This window comes from Dioscorea cayenensis, chromosome 5 (genome assembly GCF_009730915.1).
Source record: "Dioscorea cayenensis subsp. rotundata cultivar TDr96_F1 chromosome 5, TDr96_F1_v2_PseudoChromosome.rev07_lg8_w22 25.fasta, whole genome shotgun sequence".
In the NCBI taxonomy this organism is placed as follows: Eukaryota; Viridiplantae; Streptophyta; class Magnoliopsida; order Dioscoreales; family Dioscoreaceae; genus Dioscorea; species Dioscorea cayenensis.
This window is the reverse complement of record NC_052475.1, coordinates 22,602,646-22,622,904: the sequence shown is the minus strand read 5'-3', so window position 1 is coordinate 22,622,904 and position 20,259 is coordinate 22,602,646. Positions and strand designations below refer to the sequence as shown.

Below are 20,259 nucleotides of genomic sequence, written 5' to 3'. Positions count from 1 at the left end.
AAACAGATAAAACATTGCTATACATTGAAAAAAGATCACACATTGATGGTGTTGTTGTTTCTTACACAGTAACACACAGATAATTCAGAAAAAAACTTACAGCAAGAATGAAACATAACAATCCATAAATATCACAAAATCATAGAGTGACATACCAAACAAAAGTGGTCTCTTCTTATTCTTCATTCAAGTGAAATAGAAAGAACTTGGTATACCACTTCACACCACCTACTGTAAGCAAAAACTTAAAACAATTTCATTGATGACAATTTAGCCAGCATTATCAGATGCCTGTGGTTGGAGCTGCTGATCCTGCATCATTGTTCCATTCTTAGCCTTTGGGCGCAGAATAACTGGCTTAGGATTTGGCTCTTGGTTAGCTGGTTTTTCATCTGATGATTCTGATATTTTCTTATTAGCAGCACCTTTTCCGTTAGAAGCTGAAGGTTTTACTGAATTTGATACTCGAGTTGCCGAATTCGTATTCTTCGCAACTTTGTTTCCTCCAGCTTTTTTTTGCGATTTATTGGGGCTGACAGATTGATAAGGGAGCCTGGACTCCCACGGCCGAGCAGCAATCCATCGTTCCATCCAGCTCCATCCCCAACTGCCTTTTCCGACTTCATAGACAAGAGGTCCCTGGCCTTGATTTGCTCTCCACTAGAAGCAGTAAAATCTTTGTATTTAATCTTGTGAAACTATAATGACTGCTTGATTGAATTACCGAAACTTTCGATTTCTTTATTTACTTACTTGATGAGAAAATGCATATGCCATTGCACGCTCTCGCTTGACTGCTGCCTCTTCTCGTTGTTGTATCCTGGCGAGAATTTCTTCCATTGTGTCAGACCCTCCACACCATTCTACCTGCATGCAATGAATATACACATACATACATATGTATATATATATATATGTATGTCATTGAAGATTCAAAATGGTAGTGATCCAACTTGTAGACTTGTAGTGATGGCCATAAATGTCAAGAAAAATTCATGCAAAAGAAAAACTCTCCTCTTATAGTTGTGTCTGAACGGTAGAGCTGTCTTTTGAAGTATTTCATTGATACTACTCAATTAGAACTCAATGAGAAGGCAATATAAATTAGATACAGGAGTAAGAAAGGTAAAATACCTGTAGGTCATGAAGTTTAGCTTCTAGTTTTAATTGATTGTCGAGTTTTTTCTGCTTGATGCGGCCTTCTGCTACCATACAAGCACGGCGAGCCCTGATCTCTGACTGGATTTTACTCCAAGATTGGATGTAATTCAAAGCGGTCGAACCCTGCTTTTTCACAGGATGGGTTTGGGAAAGAATTTGCAACCTTTTCGCACCTTTCAAACTCTGCAAAGTTTTCCTAGCCTGCCAATATGCATTGTAGAAATTCAGAGGTGGCCAAAAAAATTGGATAAGGAGATAGTAAAGAAATCAAATAGGTGGTGAACTACAGTAAGAGATGCTAATTTTCTAATAAAACAATACAAAAAAATTTGGCATTTAATTCTATTGATCTGAAAAATTTTGAAAATACATACTAATCAACCCTAAAAGCAGTAAGATATACAAATACTAGAAATTGTCAAAGGAAAAAACATTTGGTGCGGCTAACACCAAATCCACCTTAGGAACCATATATGAATCCGAGAGCGAAGGTGTTTGCAAATATACGGGGAAGTGAAAGCTGGGGAATTTCTATATGAAAAATCGCAGATCATGGTGAAAATCAAATACTCAACTAATAATGAACACAGAATATTGGAAAAGAAGGTATACAGAGAAATCATCATCAATAAACAAGACGAGGAGTTTAATAATATATAGCATATAAAAAGCAATTTAGAGTAGATAAAAATGTATGATACCTTGAAGCGTCGGAATGCATTTTGAATGCGAGTTGCAGCAATATCCTCTATTGTAATCCCATCTTCAGGGTTCACACTTGAAACAGCTCTATACAAGCTGTTGAACCCTTTATGTGAATGTTTCTTCAATTTTAATCCATTCGTCTTGTCACTAGCAGAACCCTGACAGGACGAAGTAAAAACATGTATGAACAAATCATCAACATAGCAGCTTAAGAGCTACAGTAATCAACAAGATGGCTTTCTTTTCAATCTTTTCAATCTTTTCAAGCGGCAATATTTCTTCTTCTTATATGCTCAAGTTTGATATTTTTACCTCCCGTACAAATCGAAGATTTACCAGTTTATTAAAGGAATAGAAGTAAGCAAACTTTAGAAGATGCAGATAAAGATGAATTGCCAGACTCACCTTGACTTGTTTTGGCTTGCCATGCTTGCTTCTCTTCCTGTTGATGATTGTTTTAAACCAATCTCCGGATCCCATTCTATTTAGCTGTATAATGATTAAATTTTTGGATTGATTAATGATTTATTCTTCTGTTCCTTTCCTCATAAAGAAATAGTTACATCGATCCAAAATCATAATATCTTTCTCTAATCAATACAGTTAATCGGATTTACATCTAGCTATAACTTGATTGAAGGGGGAAGTGTAAGCATATATTCTTCATAAATAAATAGAGAAGAAGACATGTATTCTTATACAAACACGAGCAGACCATCTGTGAGAAAACAAAGAGGAGGCAAGGGACCTTAAGGCAACTAAGAATAAAGAATTCATTTATTTATTTATTTTATCATGATACATACATCTGCATACAGAAAAATCAAAGTCCACTTTGGATTACTTGCCATTTGAGCAAATATCATTTAATATACAAATGCACACCTCTTGGGAACTAATTAATCAAAAGAAAAAACTAGGAGGAGCTATAATTGGATAAATTTAGATGAAAAGGTTCTGTCTGCAGAGGATTTTTACAACATGGGAGAAAAAAACCAAATGTTAGAGAAGATCGGAAAACAATTAAGAAGATAAAATATCTACTAGCAAAACTTTAGTACTTGTAAACAAAAATATCTTGGAATGTGGCTGATCAGATAGAACTAAATTGCAAAGTGGGCCTACTTCAGCTTCATTATTCCTGTCAAATCTGTTCCTCCCTATGATTTTTGATAGACAAATATATCAAAATCAAACACTCTACTTGAAGCCTTTTCTTGAAAACAAACACAAGCCCCTTATGAATGAAGAGAGGAACACCATCAACACTGCTTAAATTTCTTCTGAACCACAATGAATTTCCAATAAACAAAATGACCAAAATCATGCAATAAAACAGATTCAGATCCACCAAAAAAAATCAATAAAAAGACAGGCCAGCAAACCACACAAATCAAAATATGAACTTTCCATACAAAATCAAACCATAAAAAACTAGCAATCAAAATGCACTCCAAAACATAACACGCACATCCAAAACACTATCAAATGACAAAAAAATCTCCATTCACAGAACCAAAAAAAGGATTTTTAATGAGGCAATCCAGAAACCTTCACACATTCACAAATTCATTAGAAAACAGAATCAGATCAACAGGAGATTGCATCACACAACAATTCAGAAACAAGATAATTTCTTTTTGTTTTTTTAAAAGAAAAGAAAAGGAAAAAAAAAAAAAGAAAAAAAGAAAAAGAAGAAAGTTGATACCTTGTAAAGAAGAAGACAGGGTGTGTGCAATGCATACAAGGTGAGGGAAGAAGGATGATGATGATGATGGTGGTGTTTAGGGAAGGAGGGAGGTTGGTAGTGAGGTGGTTTTCATAAAAGGGAAGGTGAGAAGGTGGTATAGATAGAAGGCAACAAGAAGAAGCAATATAGATAGCAGTCTTCTTCAAAAGGCGAAGTTTTGGAAGAATATAGTGCACTGGCCCAGCATCATCAACCAATGCGCCCCCTTCCACCTCTCTCTCTCTCTTGGTGGAATCATGGGATTGCTTGAGAAGGTGATGTTAGTCTTTGTTGTAATATTACAGTATTATTAAATAAAATTATATTTTTATATTAAATTTATATATATTTATATATTTATATATTTATTTTTTGGTGCAAGGATTGATCATTTCTTCCGGATGTCGAAAATATTGACATTTATCAAAGTCACTTGGTTCAAGTGGTTAAAGACATTAATATGAGTCTATTGATGCAGAGTAATGAGGGTTTAAATTCTTATTAGAAAAATTACCTTACTGATGATGTTACATTCCTCCGGACACACGTTCATGAGGTGAAAACGCGTTCAAAACATTAACTCACGCGCAATAAAAACACTAATGGGTGTTTATCGTCTATGTAAACAAAAATATTCATATTATTAAGTATCTGTATATATTATTAAAAAAAAACTTTATTGTGTGCATAGTTTTTATAAAAAAGTTTAGGCTGAGTATTAAACTTTGTGTGTACACTGTATAGTGTTACCCTTTGTTTCAAAGGTCAACCAGAGTGAGCGAATAAATAAATAATAAATAAAGGCATTTTAGCCTCATTTTTCAGCTGATTTAGAAAGGAGGATAGTGACTGTAGTAATATTTACTAATAAAGGGATATTTTGACTTAAAGTATAGGCTTTATTAGGAGAATGTATATAAGTAAGAAAGGGTTTAATGTTGTATATAATTCTTATAAAGTTATAATTATATATATATATATATTCTAACACAACGTCAATATTTCTAATTTCTTAAAAATCTACCATTCTATTTCCTAAAAAATATTTTTTTTACATGCATAGTTCCACCTTGATCTAATTGACAAAATTTATCATAATTAAAATAGTTATACTAGTCTATAGTCTTTTGTACATTTGAGCATTTTTCAAGATCCATTTTTTTAGGATGAGCCTTTGTTTAGTGTTGTTGTGTGTGATAATCCCTTATTGTTCCACATTTAGTGAATCTTTATTTTATTCCTTCTTATTTTTCTTATGATCTCTTTTGATATATTCTCTTTCTGGTTTTTAATAAATATAATTTATCCATTTTGTAAATATATATAAATATATATAACCACATTAGAAAACATGAATTACCTGTAAACAAGAATTTTCTATTGCTAATTCTATAAGTATAGAGTTGTCTAGTGATATATACAAGTAAATCTTCATGATTTCTTTTTGAAGATATTTATAAAGATATTTATATCATAATATAGTTCATCTTATAAGAGTTTCTCATAATAGTTTTTTAATTTGGAGAATATATATATATATATATTTTTTGACAAAAGTCGACAAATCGACAAAAAGCAAAAGACAAACGATGACGAAGACGCACCTGCCACTGGGCATTGAATGACCTCCCCGAGAATAATCCCCCGCCCTACGCAACCCCTGGAGGAGAGCGAGGTAATCCCTCACGTAACTCCCGATGAAAAAAACAAACTCTCAAATAAATAAGTATCAATATATATTCGAGTAAAATCTCTTCTTTAAAAAAAAAAAGTGAATACTTCTTCATTTTCCCTTATTTTTTAGTAAAAAAAAACTTTTTTAAAATCAAAGAAAGTTGACAGCGAGAAGAATATCCAAAGTTTAAGTACCATTAAACTTTTAAATAAAAGTATATACATGTAAATAAATAAATAAATAATTAAAAAAAAAATGGAAAGAAAGGAGTAAAGAAGTGAGGCCAAGAAGGCAGGGCAGAGGCAATGATGAAGGTAGCAAATGAGTTGAAAGGCTCAACAAGATTAGAGTGACAACACAGCCCACCTTCTTTTCATTTATTAATTACTTGATAGAGACCATCCTCCTCATTTTTCCTTTGTTTCTTGTTTCTTGTTCATGCCGGAAACACAGATTTTATCATAGTATCCCCTTTTGCCTCACTACTACTTTTCTAGCAGTCAAAACTTGTCTGCGAAAAACTCAATTTTTTTTTTAAATTTTTTTTTAACTCAAAAAAAAAAAAATTATGGTAATTGTTTTTATTCAATATGTATAAATCAAAGTTAGTATATATATAATATTAAAAATATTTTCCTCATCTAAGAATGTACATGCAGTTGATTTTTCCCATCAAAGACAAAGAAATACAAAATTATCAAATACACTACAATAAATTTTAAAAGGTGATTTTTTTTTTTTAAATTCTTGATTAAGAATTTCAAATGATTAAGTATATTTATTATTTTAATACTAAAATTTATAATAACTTCATTATATTTATATTAGATCTACAAATCTGAGAGCGACAGATAAAAAGAAAAGAAAATTATTATATAAACGTTTATCATACCAAACATATACACACTGTCTTGAGGCGAGAGAAAATTAAATTTATTAGTAAAGAACACATTTTTTTGACAAAGAAGTGAGGAACATATCATGAACCTTTTTTTTTTTTTAGTATATTTTCCGGTGGATGAACCCTCATGATTAACGGGACCATTTATTATGAACATTAATAAATATATTAGTAATGCCTCACACGATAACCAAAATGGAAAGCAGTTTTAAATTTCAAGTTGATTGTTTTATTTTGCTGGTTGATGGTTCTAAGTTTTCATATTCTCAATTGATCCTTAAATTTTCAATTATTTTCCTTTTGTCCTTTGACATCCCTGATCATGATACAATAGTTAAATTAGAAATGAGAAATGCTACACATAAATAAAAAAATAAATAAAGATATTTAAGAATAGAAAAGAAAACCTAAAAGAATCACTAACCAGGGATTTTTAATTATTTTTCCCTTCAACTAAAAAGATAGAGAGACCCTTGGCATGTTTGCACATGAATTCACAACTTAATACTGCAAATTCAATTCTATAAACTGTAACGCCAAATCTTTAGAATGATGTCTGTGCAAAATTCAGAAATATCACAAGGTCATAAACATGAAAAAAGAATTGGCCAAATGCTTTAATTTGGCAGGGAAAAATTTTAACTCATGAGATGAAGATATCAATTTGATGTTCTCCAGACAAACCAGCTTGAACAACATCATACATGGTGAATTCCTAAACTAATGCCCTTAATCCCCGGAAAAAAGCATCTCCTTGCTGAAAAATAACACCGAAAGTAGAAAATTATATGCCAACCGAAAACCTTTTTGGCAGAAATGGTCCTCCCTCCAACTTAAACAACGACAGCGAAGGCTTTGCCAATTAAATCGCCATTTGTTCTTTGCTTAATAAGGGTGAGCTTAACATGAAACTAAAATATATATCTAGGGTGTCTTACAAATATATAAACATAATTGAAAGTTACCTCACAGCAGCATGGACCAGCAATAATAAAGACATCATGACTACCTCTTTCCATGATTTACAGAACAAGAGAGGAGTAGCGCTATTCAAATCAGCTCCATATGGACCCAGGCTGGTGTTTGTTGATCCAACAAAGTTGCCATTCCCAGCCAATGAGCTGCAAAAATGTCGCTCAACATAAGTTTGATGCTGAAATAAGTGAAATACAAATATGCTAATGTATTTTATGTTTTGTGAGTTATATATATATGACATTTCTATTTCTCCTTTTTGTAACACTAGCGAGGTTTCCCATCTTGAGAAATATATTGGTTGGCTATGACATTTATATCAAAGGGCATTGGTCAATGCACCATGGCATCCACTGCCCCATTGTACACATTTTCAATTCAGGAAATTGTGATTTTTTTTTTTTTTTTGGTGACAACTTGATATCTTGAAGATTCTACTCTGCAACAAAAGTCAAAACTGGTAACTGATGCCCAAATGACCCACAAAAACTTGTTAAATTCTTGAACTGTTGATACACATGAACAGTGCATCAAAATAATCAAGCTGCTTGCTAACAACTTTCTCAATTCAGTTTAAGCTCAATTTCACCTCAATCATTTAGCAAATATGCAACTTTAGGCTGCCTACCTGATTTCAGTATTACGTTTGATTGGAAATAATACATATCTTCAAAATTTTCATTACATTAAATTAAATAATAGTACATGTAGAAAATTAAGCCTACTAATTAAGCACAAGCTTAAGAGCATTGAAAACCTTACTACAGAATTGAGTTTGATAACATTGATTTAGGATAATTGCCAATCTGAAATTTCATACTCTGGGTACTTCTTAGCTATTGTACAATTATAATCTAACATGGATTACTTCTCCTTGTCTTGACCAATCAGAGTATCTCAATTTTTGCATGTGCAGTAAGTTGAACACTTAACTTACATGTTCTCAAGATTTTTCGTTCATAGTTTCTCAAATTTTTACATGAAACCACTGATAACATATAAAATTATAAAGAAGATATAAACCTGAACACCTGACAGAACTAAAATCCTGTAGAAAGTATCTACAAGTTAGGAGGAAATGGCAGGTTTTAATATTACCTGAAACATCTGGAATCACTACTAAATTAGCAAGGATGGCTGATCGACGATGGCTGATGAGATATATCAGGACACACATGCACTGGATAAAATCAACTATTCTACAATTCTTTCATTTACGCAATTAAATAAAAAAGTTTGGGCAAGCTAAAGGACTATAGCCCCATTTGTCTTCCTAACTGCTTGATAAAAATCTTCACTGGAGAGTTCACAACAATGTTGCAGACCTATAAATGAGTGATGCATAGTCAGATAAAACGTCAGAGGCAGATGAGCACCTGAGGTGGTTTTTATAGCTAATGAACAACGATCTGAATGGACAAATAGAAGAGGCAAGGAGTGCCACCTAAATTTGCTTTTGAGAAGTTACATGTCAACATTGATTGAGACTTTGTATTTGCGCTATTGGAAGATTAGCCACCTATCCCATATAAACACCAAGGAGATTTCCTGAAGTAAATCGACAAATTGTCCCAATCAAATCAACTATACTGGTGAATGATGATCCCATATAAACACATATGACCAATAAGATTACAACAGGGAAATTCTTTGAGGTCCCAATATTCAGTCTTGGTTGCAGACAAATTTCATCATAAGATGCTAAAGTACGTTCAATCAAGTAACTTCATTAATTGTCTGGAATATTCAGATATGGCTTGAAAAACCTCTGCTTGATTGCAAATAGTGTATTTTTCTGCAAGTTTAGCTTAAAACCAGTATCTCCCCTTGAGTTTTAATTTTCAGGCAATAAACACCTTGAATGGAACCCTTTAGTCAACTTCTTAGGTTGCTATCAAATGAGCAGTAGACATCATAGAATGACATATTGCCCATATTTTTGTTATGTCTGTTACGCTGTTATGAATATACCCTGTGCGCCATTAAGTATGTTTCAGGGATCTAACTACTGTTTTTACTACTTACATTTGCACAAATGTGAAAAAGTGGGATGATGGTAAATTTCAGGATCACTCAATCCAGGCATCACTATAAATGAGCACAGAGCATTAAACCCAAAAATACAAATATCAGATGGAATGGTTATCACCTCTTACTATGTAAGTTTAAATTTAAGTTAATTTTTGGTTCTAAAAACTTGCAAGAGGCTTACTTATGTGTAGGTGTATGTACATTCCCCAGGGATATGTACACTAAATCATTGATTTTTTGTTGGGGATATCCCAAATTGTATTCTAATATTTTCTCTTATCTATCTTGGACGACCTTATCTTCCTCTTGCTAATTGTTATTCCTCCGCTTAGTTTAGGATCCTAGACTAGTGTGATGTCGTGTTGCACTAAAGGTTTCTAAACAATGTATTCATTTGTTTAACTAATCAAATTTAAGTCCAGTTGTCAACTCATTTGTCAAAATAGACAATTAGCAGACCAACTCTCTTCTTTGCTTATGGATTTACTAAAATGAACTAGTTAGCAGGACAATCAAATGAACTAGTTATCACACTCCTTATCTCTTTCTCTCCAAGAAAGTGTCTCACCAACCAAATAAGAAAAACAAAGTTTCCAACTTGATTTAAATTGAAGGTAGAATACCCATGTTAATCCACTGTACTTATTTCATATTGCCCTTTTAGTCCTCCTACTTCAATTTAAACTCTTTCAATCTCTCTGCTCTTTGAATGAGTGCAACCAAGTCCCCTAAGACTGTTCTAATCATACAAATAATTAATATACTACACAATTCATCCATAATAATCATTATAATATACACAATTCAGGGAAATAATACAATTTTTTTATTTTATTATATGATTTATAAAATATATGAGCAATAAAAATTAGTAATTGGTATATTCAAAGTGTATATGGGGGACTTGATTGCACTCATTCAAAGAGAGAGGGATTAAAAAGACTTAAATTGAAATAGGAGAACTAAAAGAGCAAAATGAAAAGAGTATAGAGACTAATATGGGTACTCTACCTAAATTGAAAAATTGACACTTCATCCACTTCTCAGAAGTTAAACTCTTCTCATTCCACACTACAATCACCTACCTCTAAACAAACATCAAACATCAGTATTAAAATCAATAGTAAATGACCATCTCTTCTATATGTCTCAATCCAAAGAAATGGACCACTCTGTATCCAGATTAAACTCAAACAAAAAAGGTGGACCATTGCATCTAGATCCGCACTTCATCGTTTGCACCGACATTGAACAGATTGCACGCACATGGGGCACTTGAATCATGTTAGTGGGGTCCAACTTCACCGTGTTCCACATCTCAAGACACATTAAATCTCTAATTAAGTGGCATTAATCGGTAATAATCTTCATCACTGAGGTTCAATCCAAGCAAAAACGAAAACTAGAAAAACCAAGAAAATTGGAAGAGAAATTCGAAGACACTGACCTGGAGGGGAATCGACAGCTGCCACTGGCTGCAATTTCCAAAGAAAATAAAAACAAAAATGCATATAATTATACTTGAAATTCCAAATATGCCCTAAAACCAGCTGAAAATTTGGGAAAGATAGTGTGTGTGTGTGAGAGAGAGAGAGAGAGAGAGAGAGAGAGGTGGGAGAAGGGCGTACTGGGATCGAGGGAGGTGAGGGCGGCGGAGCCGGCGAAGTCGCAGTCGGATGGGGAGGAACCGCGGCGGAGGAAGTAGTCGTTGAAGGCGAAGGAAGCGAGGGATTGGACGTCCTTGGACTGGAAGCATGGCCCGCCCGGCTGGATCTGACTGCAATCAGCTCCGCCCTGACCGCAGGCCCAATCGAGCGCCGATTGCAGCGCGCTGTCCTCGGCGTTGTTCTTGGCGACGCACCAAAGCGGCATTCCGGAAGCTCCGGCGCTGGCATCGTCCTTTTCCTGGGGATGGGGATGGGCTCGGGCGCAGAGAGATGAGATGAAGAAGAGGAATAGGAGCGAAAGAGTTGGCATTGTGAGGAGATGGAAAGCGGAGGGTGAGAGTGAGAGCAGAGCTTCGAGGTGGCTGAAGAAGTTGGTGTGGGCTGGGCTTTAGACAATCGAATCGTGATGTAGGACCCGACTTGATCCTTTTGGGCTCGAGTTATTCGGACCAACTTATCTTTATGGTGTATACTAGATTCGGGAAAGAGTTGGGGCCCACCTAGTCCTAGTCAGCTCCACGCTGGCTTTATTTATTTATTTATTTAGGGTTTAGGATGGTATATATATAAAAAAGGCGGGATCATCTGTGCATGCGCGTAGTGGACTATTGAATAGAAATCCAACACTCATGATGATCTTTTGTTTTTTTTGTTATTATGGTTATGAACAATAACATCTGTATAGTATTTTAATCTAAATCAAATCTATACAGTATTATCAGTAATGACAACAAACAAAAACACCACACCCACCCATGCTTCAGTAGTACAAGGTATTTATTTCTGTTCATGCAATTGTTATACATCTATTTCTTCCTATCTGTCTCATCTGATTTCTCACACTTACTTTTTTTAAATACTAGGGAAGTTCTATGAACGTTGCCAGAATACATTTTCATCTACGAACATGAGTAGATTCTTTATACATAAATGTTCATATATCGCTGTCCAATTCAAATTTGTTTCATCTACGAACGTTAGTAGATTCTTTATCCACAAATATTCTTAGATCGCCGTCCAATTCAAATTTTGTATGTACTGTATCTTTGTTGTTCTTATAAATAGTTGTACAATAAAAATCTGAATCATTAGATTGTGATCATAACGGTAACTCAATTAATCATAAACACCCACCCATCATCCATTTTCGTCTCTATCTTTCTCTATCACTACCACGGCTCCCAACTACGAACGTTGACATATCCTATATATATACACACAAAGTGGACAAGAAACGTATACTTTTATCTTGAATGAGTTAAGGATCAAACTCACCTCTTCAGTGAGACCCATAGGTTATTAATATTATATGAAATTTTTATTATTGAAATAGTAACAAAAATGAACAAATGGAGGAAGACGTCGAGGAGGACTGGACCTTCCCGTTACTTGATGACGAGGAGGAAGATGACGTTGGTCATTCCTTGCCATTGAGGGAGAGGTTGGGCACTCGGCTGGTGTTCACCATCGAGGGAGAGGCTGTCTATTAACCGCTTTTGCTTCCTTCTCGCAGGGAGCTTTGGGGATGCAAAGCCGTTAGGTCGGCACGCACTGGTTGCGGGCCTGGGAGAAGATTTGTACATGAGATCCCCTCGGATGAGAAGGGGAAGCAACTGTGGCCAGAGCAGACAAGCGTGCAGGGCAAGAGGGTGGTTGAGCCTTGCTCTCGCCCCAATGACGGAAGTAGATGTGTTCCGCCGGTGGTGAAGAGTGTTGTCGGTGCCGAGGTAGAATGGCAACTCTCTTACCTTTGCAAGGAGAAGGTAGCATGCAGAGGAAGGGTTGGACCCGTAGTAGAGACTCTGACGGTAGTTGAGCATAGCTCCCACGCAGGCACCCAAGATGCATTCTCGGAGGTTATTCTGGCAATGGTTGAGCACAGCTCCCACAAAGGCGGTCAAGATGGTTTTTCGGAGGTATTTCCGGCAGTGGTGGAGCTTGGCTCCCATGCTGGTGGTGGGGTTGTGCGAGAGGGGATAGATGCGTTGACGACTGCATGTCCGTCCATGGTTGTTCAGAGGTTGAAGGTAACGCAGGGGGTGGTGAAGCCTTGCTCCAAACGGGTGGTCGAACCTCGCTTCCCAGCCCGTTCCGACGAGGCTCCCTCACCGTCTCGGTGCATATACGTTGGGCTCGATGGTCGATCCAACGATCCCTGAACGAGGGCCTTCGCTGTTGGCTCGGTCTCCCGAGCGTCGTTCGATCTTTGAAGCGGGGAGAGGGGTGCCGCAGGGTACGAAGGAGCATCATGTCGAAATCGGGCGGCTCGTACATGCGTGCATGGGCGAGCGGAGCGTGGAGAGGCACGTTAAGGAAGCTGCAGTTCGGTTTAAGGAAGGAGAGGAGCTGGTTAAGGCTCCCAATGTTTGTGAGGTGCTGCCGGTTCAAGATAGTAGGCCAGGTGTCTTGACCAATTGCTCTTTTAAATTGGTGCTGGGAAAGGATAAGGAAGTTAATTTTAGTGACAAGTCTTTGGATGCTCCATTGGACTGCTTTTGGTCGGGAGCCCACTGAGGATATGGACTGTGATCACGTGGACTCGAGTTCTTTTTGTGTGAGGTGGATCATCAAATGGACCGAGTCGTGAGAATTTAAGGAGTGGTGGGCGAGCCCGGGTTGTTGGGGCCTCGATGGGAGTAAGGAGAAAGCTATGGGGGCCTTTACAGAGGTAGCGGCCGCTAAGGTGGGGAGTGACATTTCACAGGGACAGCCGCTGTCAGGGGTTAATTTCAGAGATAAATTGTTTGTTCCTTTTGTGGCTCCATCGATGGGATTTGTGTGGATGGAACCCTGTGATGCCATCCGACGTTGTCTGGATTTTGCTGGCCCCTGTAGAGGGAGATTAGAGGGGTCTTTCCCTCTAACGAGTCAGGAGGAGCTGTTCCTTCTGAGGAGACACTGCTTCTGGCCACGGAGTAGTCTTTCTGAGTTTTCCAGGCGCCATGTGGCGGCCTGTTTTGTTGTTGTTTTATGTATGTCTGTTCCCCTATTGCTCTTCTATTGTTACCACATCTTGTGGTGTGTGTTGTAGTCCTAGGTCTGTTTGGGTGTGGTTTTTTGTGGGTGTTCATGTACGTTTCTCTTTTTAATTGAAGTGGTTTTATCCACCTTTTTAAAAGAACAAATTGGTATCATTAATGAAGATTCATAATTTTATATAATTGATTGGATAAAAACCAACCCAATCGTCCAAAATTGATATTTAGATACAGTTTGTTTTTTTATTTTTTTATTTCCTATTAATATACTATTAATATATCATTATAATATCCATATTTTACATTTATTTTAATAAATTATTGTTCATTGTATTTTAATAAAAATTTAACTGTTGTCTGTTGTCTGCTGTCCGGTTAATATGGTAATTCTTTTCTTTTTCAAACAAGCTTAGTTAAAACTGACTTCTTGTTGTTGTTATTAGTTATTACTACTCTCGTTATTTAGTAAATTATTATTATTTTATTTAAATACCCACCACAATTAAAATGCTAAAAATATTCATAAATCTATCTTAAAAAAATAATTAAAATAAATATGATATTCTATAAAAATTTTTAAATTTATCTAATATTTCATTTATATAGTGTTATACAAGTGATTTTCTCAGGTGTTTAAGTGTTGTTCTGGGTTTGTCAATAGAGTGAAGATGTTACCTAACAAGTTTTTTTCTATGGGAAAGGGTTTTTACAAATTTTTATTTAATGAAATGGAATGTTGGATTTAGGGTTTAATAGTTCTCAATTTACTTGATGCTAATTTAATCTAGAATTTGGCACGATCAACAAAATGAGTTATTGAAGCCCATACTACCTACATTGGTATGGATTTAGCCCATATTTATATCATTTGACTATGGGCTGGCCCAAATAAATATCAATAACACTGAACTTAAAGTTAAGGAGAAGATCTTATAAAAATAATACTTAATAATCAGCAATATTAACGTTCTATCATACCGAAACTGTTTTATTGATTGTAATTTATCATCGTAGATATCTAGTAAGCACTAACAATATTAATATGATCATTATTTATTATTTAGTGCAGATGAATGCATATATCATGTTAATATACCATAATTAATAATGCACTATGGGTAATAAATAAGTTACTTTAAGTATGCTTTAATTAATTATAATTTTAAATATCATCCATTATTAGAAGGTTAACTTCACCTAATTATTATTTTTAAAAAAATTTAACTTATAGCCTCATGTAGTTACTTAAATTTATATTCATGCAAATACAACACAAATAATTTGAGTTATGACAAGTAGATTACATATATCTTAAGATACACATGATTTTTATTTATGAAAAAATGAAATATTAAACTAAATATTTCATAATTATCAAAACTCTACAATCCAAAATAAGTAATAACTTTTAAACATGGAAGAAGTCTCATACAACTTATAAGAAGTTCTGATTCCCTTCACACATGATATAAGAAGCCTAAATTAATTACATCCACAACTTAAATAAGGTCATGAATTTAAGTTTTTCAAAGGCCATATTTGGAGTTGGTCCCCTCTCCACAACTTGGTGATAGGTCCTCAATTATAATGGCCCTTATTGTTTCGTGTGTGTATATATATTGACATTTAAGCATTCTTGACTAAAGAGGTTGTTCTCCATTTTAAGATTAATTATGTTTAGTTGTTACCAATTCACTCATATTTTTGGTCAATCACAGACTGTTCAACAAACTGGTCGAGTTGGTCCAAATAATACAGACTCAAGTTGTTTAAGTAAATAGCTTTGAGTTTAAATTTATGTGTACAAGAAAAGCATCTGCCTGAAGACATCTACTTCTTTATACAGTCCCAATACTTTTACCTTAGGAAACCGATAAAAAAAAAATTTAAAAATAAAAATAAAAATAAAAAGCTTCGTTATGGTTGAGAAAATGATCAGATCCATGCACATGAAGTGCATGTGAATGACCAAACCCTAACCCTAACCCTAATGAGTTGCACCTTCCTCACATGGCTCTTCCCTTATTCTGGTTCTGGCCAACCAGAGAAACCTTTTATCTTTGGAATTACTAGGAATACACATGAGCTTCCAAAGTTGGGAAGTGATGCCATGGGGACCATACACAACTTGGAAAGCTGGTGCTGGATTCAAGTGATTCCAAGCTTAATAATAAAGGTTTCTTTAGGCTTTCTATTCTTACAAAGTGTTTGTTTTGGGGAACACTCACTCATCCATTTCCACCAAATAACCATCTTTTTCCATGCTTTTCATGGCATGAGTTAATTTTTAAGTATTCAGGGACTTCATCAACTTAACCATTACTAGATATCTTAGCACATGATTTCATCTAAATTTAGTTTTCCCATTCAACTATTGTTTGTTTCTATTATAGAAATGAATCACAAACAAATATTAATTAATAGGGACTTTTATGTTTTTCATATTTTGTTTTTTCATATTAGAGATAATATATAGTCCTAACAGTTCCATAACAAAATATTTTTTTTTGAGATGATAACAAAGGAAAAAGAGAGGTAATCCATCGGACTAGATTTGGTAACATGATATTGAAAGGGAAAAAGGCCGGCATTTTTTTAATAGCTTGATGATGAATTAAATTAATTAACAAAGTTGATGTTTTCAAAGAGCATGAAATTAACAACAAACTGTGTTATGGACATGCAGAGATTAAGGTTCAAAGGTTGTCACTCTCTTGATTAAGACCAACAAAGATGCTCAAAGGCAGGCTATGGAATGTCCCCATATTAATATATTATCATGTGTGTGTTTGTACATATATAAATATATATATATATATATATATATTCACCAACTATATCATGCATGACCAAATCCTTCATGTCTTCTTTGCCTTTTGGCTCTTCACATGCAAATAGGCCCCTCCTTAGTTTCCCTTCCTTTAATTAGGCTCGGGCTTTTGAAATCGGGCTCGGACCCGATCGATTTGATATATTTTAAATATGACTATAATTTATGTATTTTGCCTTCTTTTTCTTTTTTTTTTAAGGCTTGTTTTATCTTGTTTTTGTTTTGTACTCATTTTCTTTGCGTCTTTTTTGCCATCCTTGTTCCCGTTTTCCAATATATTAGTGGTTTATTTATTTTTTTAAAAAAATAACAATAAATAAATTATATATTTCTTTCTCTTGTGTTAACTGTGAGACTATCGAGAAAATGAAATGATAATTTTAATAACATGCATGTTCTATATCAAATATTTTCTTGTTTTTCATCATGACAAAATAATTAATAATAATTAATTTATTTATATTAAAATCAAAATAATAAAAATTGAGGTCAAGCCCGGAGCCCATTAGAATTGAACCCATTTAATGGGGAGCAAAGTTGGGTTTGGTTTGTAAAGGGTGTATCTTGGGAGAACTTGTGAGTAAGATACGGTGACATCAAAATCTCTTATTTATTTTTATTGTATATGTTGTACATAATAATTGAAAGATAAGTTGAATGGTCACACATCCTTCATGTTCTCGTTCTCATGATTTCGACATCTTTCTTAACACCCATGCTTTTATTTTTCATCTTTCTATTTTTAAAACTCTACTTAAAATGCATTTCTATCTGCTCCCAATATTCAAAGCTCATTATATTTTTCATATAATGAATGTTTTGGTATTTACAGTATAAATTTTTTTTTATAACTAAATACCTTTTCATTAAAAAATGCTTTTCTTTTTCTATTCAATAGCGGTCATATGTTAACATAATACTACTCAATACTCAACGTGGACGCACAAAAATTTTTAAATAATTTTTTTTTCTTCCTAGTATTTGTTCTAAAGCAGATGATTCATCTCCGTCTTGGTAATTAGGTTTTATGTGTACCAGAATTTCTTATGTAGTTATTATCACTTTGTGATTAAAATCGATTTTACCTCGATAGATTAATAACATACTTCCACCTGATTAATTTACATTGACAATTTAATATTGAAATAACCCAAAGGTAGGATACGGAAGTCATCACTTGCGATGTGAATATTTGTTTTTCTCATAAAAAAACTCATTTATTCAAATTTTCTATAATACATATTTTTTTTTTAATTTATGTGAAACTATTGTTAGTAAGGGTTCATATTTTCAGTGTTCAGACACATAATTTGGACTGGCATAAAACAAAGTAAGCAAAGAAAGGTGGCAAGAAAACAAATGGCAAGCAACCTCATATATATATATATATATATATATATCCCATTAAACAAAATAATCTAAAAAATAAGCAAACTATACTTTAATGTGTCATTATGATTTGAGTCTTATAAGACTTTTATCACTTGGATTTTCTGAAAATCCAAATAACTAGTCTCCAAAGTCTGAGAATATAAATAAGCTGCTTCTCATCATCTTCCAAGGAAGAAGAAGAGAGCCAAGAAGCAATCTTTCTCTCTATATACTGCCACATGCTCTCCACCTTGGATCCTCATCATATATTCTATATATATATCTATATATTCTATATTGTATATATATATATATATATATATATAGAGGTTGAGACAAACCAATGGCAATGAGTCACTTTCCTTTGAATCTTGGTTTCTTCTCCATGGATGGTGGTGTGCTTTGTTGATGGTGTTTTTAGATGGCATTGTTGCATTTGAAGGGAAATCAAGCATGGTGTTGCAGGAGAGGGTGGTTTCCAAAGGGAAGAACAAGCCTAAAAGACCACCACAGCGTGGTCTTGGTGTTGCTCAGCTGGAGAAGCTCAGGCTCCAAGAACAGCAGAAAAATCTAAGCCTGACTTCCTCTGCTGTTTTGGATCCTAACCCCATGTTCAGGTCTTCTGTGAATCAGAATCAACCAAATTCATGGGAAAGATCATCTCTTTCTGTTTCTTCCCACAAGATACTGCAGCAGCAACAGCATGACTTGTCTAATGCTCTTCTGGTTTGCAAAAGAAAAAAAAATTTTTAAACTTTTTTTTTTTTTAATTGTTTGATTTGGATTAACTTGTTAGTTTGTGCAGGTGAGCAAGAGCTTGACACCATCCTCCTCATCTGGAGTTCATCTTCAGATGGAGCCCCCTTCAAACCAAAGCTATTGCAGCAACTACAGCACTGTAATTTCCTCTTGGCCAGAGGAAGACACAGTATGTACTTCTGAATCACTTCCTTGATTTTTGTTTTTCATTATTATTTTTTTTTTAAATTTTTGCTAACTGAGCACTTGGTTAGAATCTAGTTGAGATGGTTGGCATGAAGAGATCTTGTCCGTTTCAATTGGAGAACCTCCACTCTTCTTATCCTTGCAAAGTCCCTTCATTTCTCACTACTTTGAGGTACTTGTTATAAGTTTTAGCTTCCTTTTGTTATCATTGCATTAATTAAATGGATATTAATCAATGAATTTTGATGGTTTAGAAGAGAGGGAAGCAGCATTTCAATATGCAAGAAAGAGAATTCTGTTTCAGATGGAGGTTTCCTTTCCTTGGGTCCTTCTCTTGCACCATCTGTTCCAAAATCCAAGCAATTCATGGCCTTCTCAACAACCAAACATTCTCAAACTTCTGATCTGAATTTTCCACTTTATCATGTAAGATTCAATGTCAAAATGGCAATTTTCTTTTGATTCTGCACTCAGTTTTAATTTGAAAAAAAAAAAAAATTCTTTGTTGTCTTTGTTAGCAAAACAATAAACAATTGGTTGATTTAGATGGTCAAGAAAAACTTTAGAATTTCTGATTGATGGAATTACAAGTCTACTTAATCACAGTTTTATTAACTTCTGTTCTGCAGAAAAATGCTGCAGTTGCTGCTGCTGATGATGATAATGATACTTTCAAGTTGAGTTTCGGGAATTCGGGACAAGCACCGCCCTATTATGCATTCTTCCCTGTTAGAACAAACACTCAAGAAGCAATGCTGAATGAACAGAGAGGTGAAGTATTTGATGGTATTGATCTCAATCTGAAATTATAGACCTTATGGCAATGGAAAAAACTTCAATTAGAATAAGATCTTGTCTTACATTTTTATTTCAGAATTCTGTTGTTGTTTATCACTCTGTTGTTTGAATGTAAAAACTGGATGTCTTTCTTGTTGTTTAACTTGGTTTGTTGTTTCATGAACTGCAGTTTGAATTTGATATATTTCAGGTATGTTCTACATTGATTTAATGTCTGTATTTGAAGAAGTAATCTCACTATACATTCAAATCAGAAAATGAAGTTAATCTGAGCTATATGTGGTATTAAATGGAGGATTCCATGTAAAAGGCAATAGTGGACTCTATTTCTATCCTGAGATTAAAATAGAGGGAATACAAGGGGGAAAATGCAAAGTGATGGAAGGAAAGAAGAAATTTTTTATCAATATAATTTGTTGCATTTATTATCCATCTTATTTGTGTTTGTTTTTTTTTTTCATGTGTTCTTCTTTTATTTAATTTTCTTCTATTT

At 34.3% G+C, this 20,259-nt stretch overlaps 3 protein-coding genes across 5 annotated transcripts; 1 reads left to right on the top strand and 2 right to left on the bottom strand.

Moving 5' to 3' along the window:
• LOC120262258 (protein IQ-DOMAIN 1-like) lies at positions 1–3,848 on the bottom strand. 2 transcript variants are annotated; one of them, XM_039270340.1, is made up of 6 exons: positions 3,575–3,848; positions 2,272–2,355; positions 1,863–2,024; positions 1,135–1,362; positions 754–867; positions 1–660 (listed from the first exon to the last, which is right to left on the bottom strand). In XM_039270340.1, exons 2-6 carry the CDS (start codon positions 2,344–2,346, stop codon positions 271–273), a joined length of 969 nt encoding a protein of 322 aa, XP_039126274.1. In that variant the 5' UTR covers positions 2,347–2,355; positions 3,575–3,848; the 3' UTR covers positions 1–270. The 2 variants fall into 2 exon arrangements, with proteins under 2 accessions (XP_039126274.1, XP_039126275.1); XM_039270341.1 differs by lacking the exon at positions 3,575–3,848 and adding an exon at positions 2,928–3,378.
• Positions 3,849–6,764: 2,916 nt separating this feature from the next.
• Positions 6,765–11,426, bottom strand: LOC120259842 (PLASMODESMATA CALLOSE-BINDING PROTEIN 5-like). The gene is made up of 4 exons (XM_039267289.1): positions 10,806–11,426; positions 10,625–10,652; positions 7,137–7,292; positions 6,765–6,928 (listed from the first exon to the last, which is right to left on the bottom strand). The coding sequence occupies exons 1-4, from the start codon at positions 11,152–11,154 to the stop codon at positions 6,901–6,903; spliced, it is 561 nt and encodes a 186-aa protein (XP_039123223.1). The 5' UTR covers positions 11,155–11,426; the 3' UTR covers positions 6,765–6,900.
• Positions 11,427–18,245: 6,819 nt separating this feature from the next.
• Positions 18,246–20,076, top strand: LOC120261979 (protein SPEAR4). 2 transcript variants are annotated; one of them, XM_039270006.1, is made up of 5 exons: positions 18,246–18,749; positions 18,829–18,951; positions 19,037–19,140; positions 19,226–19,394; positions 19,598–20,075. In XM_039270006.1, the coding sequence occupies exons 1-5, from the start codon at positions 18,432–18,434 to the stop codon at positions 19,778–19,780; spliced, it is 897 nt and encodes a 298-aa protein (XP_039125940.1). In that variant the 5' UTR covers positions 18,246–18,431; the 3' UTR covers positions 19,781–20,075. The 2 variants fall into 2 exon arrangements, with proteins under 2 accessions (XP_039125940.1, XP_039125942.1); XM_039270008.1 differs by having other exon boundaries at positions 18,369–18,749; positions 19,223–19,394; positions 19,598–20,076.
• The last annotated feature ends 183 nt before the right edge of the window (positions 20,077–20,259 follow it).